The sequence below is a fragment of the Halichoeres trimaculatus genome, unplaced genomic scaffold, assembly GCF_033239565.1.
Source record: "Halichoeres trimaculatus isolate MK-OKI-2021-1 unplaced genomic scaffold, fHalTri1.1 fHalTri1_scaffold_14, whole genome shotgun sequence".
In the NCBI taxonomy this organism is placed as follows: domain Eukaryota; kingdom Metazoa; phylum Chordata; class Actinopteri; order Labriformes; family Labridae; genus Halichoeres; species Halichoeres trimaculatus.
The window spans coordinates 74,219-82,500 of record NW_027437192.1 but is presented as its reverse complement, the minus strand read 5'-3'; the positions used below and the strand labels follow the sequence as shown (position 1 = coordinate 82,500).

At 45.1% G+C, this 8,282-nt stretch overlaps 1 protein-coding gene across 1 annotated transcript in view; it reads left to right on the top strand.

Annotated features, from left to right (window-relative positions):
- The window catches only part of hsf1 (heat shock transcription factor 1), a 10,412-nt gene extending 2,228 nt beyond the window's left edge, over window positions 1-8,184 (top strand). Inside the window, exons 2-13 of the mRNA XM_074686546.1 lie at window positions 1,125-1,233; window positions 1,310-1,446; window positions 1,532-1,656; window positions 1,825-1,900; window positions 2,635-2,696; window positions 3,578-3,656; window positions 4,184-4,469; window positions 4,609-4,711; window positions 4,814-4,919; window positions 6,335-6,388; window positions 6,519-6,576; window positions 6,659-8,184. Of these exons, the coding sequence (XP_074542647.1) occupies window positions 1,125-1,233; window positions 1,310-1,446; window positions 1,532-1,656; window positions 1,825-1,900; window positions 2,635-2,696; window positions 3,578-3,656; window positions 4,184-4,469; window positions 4,609-4,711; window positions 4,814-4,919; window positions 6,335-6,388; window positions 6,519-6,576; window positions 6,659-6,846 (1,383 nt within the window). The 3' untranslated portion in view covers window positions 6,847-8,184. The remainder of the gene's footprint in view (window positions 1-1,124; window positions 1,234-1,309; window positions 1,447-1,531; window positions 1,657-1,824; window positions 1,901-2,634; window positions 2,697-3,577; window positions 3,657-4,183; window positions 4,470-4,608; window positions 4,712-4,813; window positions 4,920-6,334; window positions 6,389-6,518; window positions 6,577-6,658) is intronic.
- Window positions 8,185-8,282: the final 98 nt, after the last annotated feature.

Genomic DNA, 8,282 nt, shown 5'->3' with positions numbered 1-8,282 from the left:
ATACATTAACATACAACAGCATGACGACATCATACATTAACATACAACAGCATGAAAACATCATACATTAACATACAACAGCATGACGACATCATACATTAACATACAACAGCATGAAAACATCATACAGTAACATACAACAGCATGAAAACATCATACAGTAACATACAACAGCATGAAAACATCATACATTAACATACAACAGCATGACGACATCATACATTAACATACAACTGCATGAAAACATCATACATTAACATACAACAGCATGACGACATCATACATTAACATACAACAGCATGACGACATCATACATTAACATACAACAGCATAAAAACATCATACAGTAACATACAACAGCATGTCGACATCATACATTAACATACAACAGCATGACGACATCATACAGTAACATACAACAGCATGACGACATCATACATTAACATACAACAGCATGAAAACATCATACATTAACATACAACAGCATGACGACATCATACATTAACATACAACAGCATGACGACATCATACATTAACATACAACAGCATAAAAACATCATACAGTAACATACAACAGCATGACGACATCATACATTAACATACAACAGCATGACGACATCATACATTAACATACAACAGCATGACGACATCATACATTAACATACAACAGCATGACGACATCAAACCGACGTTGACCCTAACTGAACTGAAAACTCAGAATAAATTGAACTTACTAATTAATGGTGCTGCATGATTTTAATTGCATGTGCTGACATTGCGATTGCGATAATCGTGCAGCCCTACTAATTAATTTGACATTTTCAGAGCTTTATCCAGTTGAGTAATTTGAACCTTGGGGTTTACTGTGCAGCAACACACCAACAGTGTACACCATTACGCAAAGAACATATAATAATAAACAGAAAACATACAACATACATCTATAAGACAACAACAACATGTGTCTGCTGTAAACATTAGCGTTGTGGGTTGTCTTTCATAGGTGTTTGTTTTGTAGTTCAGGTGGGGTTAGGGTCATCGCCTGTCTCATGAAAGTGTGTGTGTGTGTGTGTGTGTGTGTGTGTGTGTGTGTGTGTGTGTGTGTGTGTGTGTGTGTGTTTCAGAGTGGGACCAGTTTCCATGTCTTCGATCAGGGCCGGTTTTCTAAAGAAGTTCTCCCAAAGTTCTTCAAACACAACAACATGGCCAGTTTTATCAGACAGCTCAACATGTGTGAGTATGCTCCCTGTGACATCACTGCTGACATCACTGTGACATCACTGCTGACAACAGAATCTATGTGTGTCAGATGGGTTTCGTAAGGTGGTCCACATCGAGCAGGGAGGTTTGTTGAAACCCGAGAGAGATGACACTGAGTTCCAGCATCCGTTCTTCGTCAGAGGACAAGAACACCTGCTGGAGAACATCAAACGCAAAGTCACCACAGTACGTCACACCTGTGTGCACCTTTACACTCACCTTTATATACCTGTACACTCACCCACCTGTATGCTCACCATTGTTCCCTCAGGTGTCATCGGTCCGCCAGGAGGATGTGAAGGTTTCTTCAGATGAGGTGACTAAGATCCTGAACGATGTTCAGGTGATGAAGGGGAAACAGGAAACTATCGACTCCAGGATCATCGCCATGAGACAGTAAGACCAAGGGCCTGTTTCCATGACAACAGGGCCAAATACTGAGCAAGGACAGAATCAGGGTCATTACCAGAACCAGAGATAGATTAAAAACCTTTTTTCTGTGTGTGTGTGTGTGTGTGTGTGTGTGTGTGTGTGTGTGTGTGTGTGTGTGTGTGTGTATCTCAGTGAAAATGAGGCCCTGTGGAGAGAAGTGGCCAGCTTGAGACAGAAACACGTCCAGCAGCAGAAGGTCGTCAACAAGGTCAGTGATCATCTGTTCAATGAGCGCGTTGGTTCCTGGGTTAGCATGTTAGCGCTCACTCAGACACTCACCAAGGTTTAAGTAGCCCGTAAGCTCTTTCAGTAGCCCGTAAGCTCTTTCAGTAGTCAGTTAGCTCTTTCAGTAGTCAGTTAGCTCTTTCAGTAGTCAGTTAGCTCTTTCAGTAGCCTGTTAGCTCTTTCAGTAGCCTGTTAGCTCTTTCAGTAGCCTGTTAGCTCTTTCAGTAGCCTGTTAGCTCTTTCAGTAGTCAGTTAGCTCTTTCAGTAGCCTGTTAGCTCTTTCAGTAGCCCGTTAGCTCTTTCAGTAGCCTGTTAGCTCTTTCAGTAGTCAGTTAGCTCTTTCAGTAGCCTGTTAGCTCTTTCAGTAGCCTGTTAGCTCTTTCAGTAGCCTGTTAGCTCTTTCAGTAGTCAGTTAGCTCTCTCAGTAGTCAGTTAGCTCTTTCAGTAGTCAGTTAGCTCTTTCAGTAGCCTGTTAGCTCTTTCAGTAGTCAGTTAGCTCTTTCAGTAGCCCGTTAGCTCTTTCAGTAGCCCGTTAGCTCTCTCAGTAGCCCGTTAGCTCTCTCAGTAGCCCGTTAGCTCTCTCAGCAGCCTGTTAGCTCTTTCAAAAGCCCATTAGCTCTTTAAGTAGCCTGTTAGCTCTCAATAGGACAGTCATAATGACCCAGATTAGCATGGTTTTGCTCACCCTGCTCTGACCCAATAATTCTCTCTCCACAGCTAATACAGTTCCTCGTGTCCCTCGTCCAATCAAACAGGATCCTGGGAGTAAAGAGAAAGATGTAAGCTCACCACACACACTGCACCGTGCACACACAGCTGTAACACACTGCACACACAGCAGTAACACACTGCACACACAGCTGTAACACACTGCACACACAGCTGTAACACACTGCACACACAGCTGTAACACACTGCACACACAGCTGTAACACACTGCACACACAGCTGTAACACACTGCACACACAGCTGTAACACACTGCACACACAGCTGTAACACACTGCACACACAGCTGTAACACACTGCACACACAGCTGTAACACACTGCACACACAGCTGTAACACACTGCACACACAGCTGTAACACACTGCACACTGCACACACAGCTGTAACACAGTGCAAACACAGCTGTAACACACTGCACACACAGCTGTAACACACTGCACACACAGCTGTAACACACTGCACACACAGCTGTAACACACTGCACACACAGCAGTAACGCACTGTGCACACATCGAAAACAGTTCACCTGCACACTCCCAAAACACACACTGTGCACACATCAACAACACACACACACACACACATCAACAAAACACACACACACAAACACAAACACACACACACACACACACACACACACACACACACACACACACACACACACACACACACACACACACACACACACACACACACACACACACACACACACACACACACACACACACACACACACACACACACACACTCATACACACTGTATGTGCTTATACAACACACACTCTGCACACTGTACACTGTGCACATTTAACACACACAATGCACATTTTTCAACCACACACCACAGTGTGTATTTTAGATGTGTGTTGTGTGATGAAGTGTGTGTAGTCAGTGTGTATTTACTGTGCGTTGTGCGTTTTTTGGTCTGCAGGCCACTCATGCTCAGTGACTCAAGCTCCGCCCACTCGATGCCTAAATACAGCCGGCCGTTCTCATTGGAGCCCATGCAGGTAACCTGCTGTACGACCCTCACTTTAGGCCCCACCCCTTCAGGTCCTGGACCTTCAGTGTTTGTGTTATTAACTGATCTGAGGTCAGTGTTTATTTACTGATCTGAGGTCTGTGTTTATTAACTGATCTGAGGTCTGTGTTTATTAACTGATCTGAGGTCAGTGTTTATTAACTGATCTGAGGTCTGTGTTTATTAACTGATCTGAGGTCTGTGTTTGTGTTAATAACTGATCTGAGGTCTGTGTTTGTGTTCATAACTGATCTGAGGTCTGTGTTTGTATTCATAACTGATCTGAGGTCTGTGTTTGTGTAAATATACTGATCTGAGGTCTGTGTTTGTGTAAATATACTGATCTGAGGTCTGTGTTTGTGTAAATATACTGATCTGAGGTCTGTGTTTGTGTAAATAACTGATCTGAGGTCTGTGTTTGTGTAAATATACTGATCTGAGGTCTGTGTTTGTATTCATAACTGATCTGAGGTCTGTGTTTGTGTTAATAACTGATCTGAGGTCTGTGTCTTCCAGGCTGCAGCTGGCGTGTTTCCTGCGAACTCCCTCTTGTCTTCTGGGCCCATTATCTCTGACATCACTGATGTCGCCGTGCCCGCCCAGGATGTGTTCAGTGAGTGGAAGGATGCTGAGATCCAGTCAGAGGTTAAACAGGAGCTACCCAGCCCTGAAGAGGTGACGCCCGTCATGGAGGGCGGAGCCACAAATGTTGACACACCCCTTTCCCCCACCACCTTCATCAACTCCATCCTACAGGATGATGAGGCACAGCCTCGGCCAGCAAGCTCAGCCTTAACCACAGGTAAAAAACCCACCCAGTATCTGGAAGTTGATCCAGGTAAGTTCCAGAACTGGTCTCCAAAGTCAGTCCTGTTGTTCCTGATCCAGGTCCTTGGACTTTAGAGTCAGTCCTGTTGTTCTGATGAGACCCTCCTTTACAGAAACACTCCCGACCCCACAAGAAGCACCAACTTCCTCCTCCAGCTCCGCCCCCAGCCCCTGCAAACCTCAGCCCATCTGTCAGACCATCGCCTGCATTGACAGGTAGGTCTGCGTATTCACTGTGCTTGTCCTGTCATTAGGGCCCCCTGCTGGAACCAACTGGTACTTCCTGTTCTCTGTTTGATCTGTGTCTTTGCCCCTCAGGTCAGAGCTCGCTGACCACGTGGACAGTATCGACAGCGGTCTTGAAAATCTTCATAACGTCCTGAACGTTCAGAATTTCAACTTTGATACGTCGCCACTCATGGAGGTATGTGACTTCTGCTCACCTGCCGCAGGTGAAACTGAACCAGAGGACAGCAGGTTCTGTCAGTCACACTGTGTAAAAACACAACACGTTTGTGTGCTGGAATGATCAGAAATAATCAGGCTGTCTGATCAGCATCTTACTCTGCTGCACCGGTTGGTTGGAGATTTTTGTTGAGTGTTCATTTTGATCCTCCCCACAACTCAGCTCAGGTGATCACACCTCAGCTCAGGTGATCACACCTCAGCTCAGGTGATCACACCTCAGCTCAGGTGATCACCTCAGCTCAGGTGATCACACCTCAGCTCAGGTGATCAACTCAGCTCAGGTGATCACACCTCAGCTCAGGTGATCACACCTCAGCTCAGGTGATCACACCTCAGCTCAGGTGATCACCTCAGCTCAGGTGATCACACCTGCTGTACAGCCGAAGGTTGAAGGAAAGGTACGAGCTCCCACATCCTTGAGCCCACCAAGTGGTACGGGTTGGATCAGTGCAGTCTGGTCTGGGTTGGATCAGTGCAGTCTGGTCTGGGTTGGATCAGTGCAGTCTGGTCTGGGTTGGATCAGTGCAGTCTGGTCTGGGTTGGATCAGTGCAGTCTGGTCTGGGTTGGATCAGTGCAGTCTGGTCTGGGTTGGATCAGTGCAGTCTGGTCCGGGTTGGATCAGTCCAGTCTGGTACGGGTTGGATCAGTCCAGTCTGGTCTGGGTTGGATCAGTAAGGCCCGGTCCTGTTTGTGTTTCTACAGCCGTGGTGCCAGATGCTTGGTGCAGGTAATAAATCCAACGAAGAAGAAAAAGGGGACACAGTAAAGAAAGAGCAGAGATGAAGACGTGCAGCGTTTCGTCCTCTCACTGATCGTCAAAGACCAACCAAACTCTGTTTCAGAGAAGACTGTGAGCCACCAGGAGAAATACGGCAGCTGCTGTCACACAGGAAGTGACCATTCTTTCAGCCAATCAGCAGACTGCAGAGTTTCTGGCTCCACCTTCTGGGTTGGATCAGTAATTCTGGCCCCCCAACAGAAGGGAACCAGGAAGTGGGACGGTACGGGTCGGGGATTTGGGGACTTGTCCTGGTTCTAGTCAAAGGCAACGCCTCAAAATGCGAGCTGTGAACCAACAAACCGAACTGAACCGCTTGCTGGAAACAGGGCTTAACTCCCCCCTCAGTTCCCCTCAGGTAGACCCAGATCCTGGGGTATGACCTCACCTGGTCTCAGAAAGTCCCGCCCTCTGTCCTTCCTCAGTTTCAGACCTCATCGGTGTCACAGTGCAGCATCAATCTGTTTGTTTTATTACCTCATTACATCCACACACTGCGCTGCTCCTTTAACATAACTCTGTGTGTGTGTGTGTGTGTGTGTGTGTGTGTGTGTGTGTGTGTGTGTGTGTGTGTGTGTGTGTGTGTGTAAAGTTTTTCAGTACTTCCTGTTCGTCAGGAGACTTTGACCTGGACAGTCTGGACACTGTGAGTAGTATAATTTTCTGCTTTGACCTGTTGAGACCCTGACCCTAACCAGGCTCGTGTGTATCACACGTTGGTCTGTTAGCTGATGATGTCATAGCAGTCTCATTGTGATGTCACTGTTTCTGGTCAGCTGCTGTCGGAGGACGCTCCTAAAGGCGTTGAGGAGACTGGTGCTGCCAAGCACTCAGGTAAAGATCCTCCATTCATACCTTTACCTGTATGAGGTCAGCCCGTCAGCGTCCTAACTCTGCTGCTCACTCATTGGTCCAGGGAAGCAGCTGGTTCAGTACACCGCCCCGCCGGTCCTGATGTCAGAACCAGTCAGCTCAGGGGAGGGAGGGGTCGACCTGCCCTCTTTCCTGGGGCTGGAGGCGGAGTCTATTTTCAGTTCCGACCTGCCCGCCGATGACTCGACAGCTGCTCTATTAAGCCCCGCCCAGTTGGACCCTGACCTCTGACAGCACCAGGCAGGGGCGGGGACATGACTTTGTACTATCAGTCACCATAGCAACAGGACAGCAGCAGCTCATAATCTATGAACATCAATTAAGGGGTCAAAAACATCCATTTAGGGGTCAAAGGTCACTGTTTTTACTCCTGACCAATCCTCCTTCACTTTAACCCTTTACTTCTTCACTTTCTGTTATTTACTTTGACCCTTTTCTTCTTCACTGTCTGTTATTTACTTTGACCCTTTTCTTCTTCACTGTCTGTTATTTACTTTGACCCTTTTCTTCTTCGCTTTCTGTTATTTACTTTGACCCTTTTCTTCTTCACTGTCTGTTATTTACTTTGACCCTTTTCTTCTTCGCTTTCTGTTATTTACTTTGACCCTTTTCTTCTTCACTGTCTGTTATTTACTTTGACCCTTTTCTTCTTCACTGTCTGTTATTTACTTTGACCCTTTTCTTCTTCGCTTTCTGTTATTTACTTTGACCCTTTTCTTCTTCACTGTCTGTTATTTACTTTGACCCTTTTCTTCTTCACTTTCTGTTATTTACTTTGACCCTTTCCCTTTTTCACCTTCTATTATTTACTTTGACCCTTTCTCCTTCTTTTCTTTTTGTTTGTTATTGTTACCTGTCTCCTTCCCTGGTTTTTGTTGATTTTGACCTTTTCTCCTCCTCTTTTTGCTTCTTACTTCAACCTTTTCTCCTTCTCTTTTGTTTATTTTAACCTTATCTTTGTTCCCCTTTTATTTTAACCCTTTTTTCTTCTGCTTTTTAATTTTTATTTAACGTTCCTTTCTCTGTAACTTGAACCTTCTACTTCTTTTTCTTATTTTTAACCCCTTCTTCTTTTTCCCGTTCCTTTCAGTTTAACCATCTTTTCTTGTTAAACCTTGTTTTCTTTTTATTTTGACGCCGTTCTTCCTCTCGTCGTGTTGAGCTTTTACTTTCTTCTGGTTTTATTTTTCCTTTTCTTTCCTTTAACTCCTCTCGTTCTCCTGTCTGACTTTCTTAGCCGTGTGTTTTGTTGGTGTTTTTTGGTCGACTCTGAGCGGGGGGGTCATGATGTCACAGGAACATGTGACCCAGCTGATCTCTGTCCTGCATGCTGATTGGTCGTCTTTGTGTCTGAAATAAGATTCATTATGAAATGTTTATTTTTATGTTTTTTTAATGAGCCCTGTTACCATAGAAACCACCAGCGGACACACACACACACACACACACACACACACACACACACACACACACAGTTAATGTATCCATGTCAGATAGAGGGGCATTGTGGGAGGTGAAGATGGGGTCAAAGATCAGAGTGTGAACTTTATTTAAATAAATATTTTTATGAACGACTCCACGAGCTTCTGTGTCAATCCACCCTTTCTTTAATTATTTTATTTATTTATTTTTTTATTTTATTATTTTTTTTTTTTAATTGACAAAAT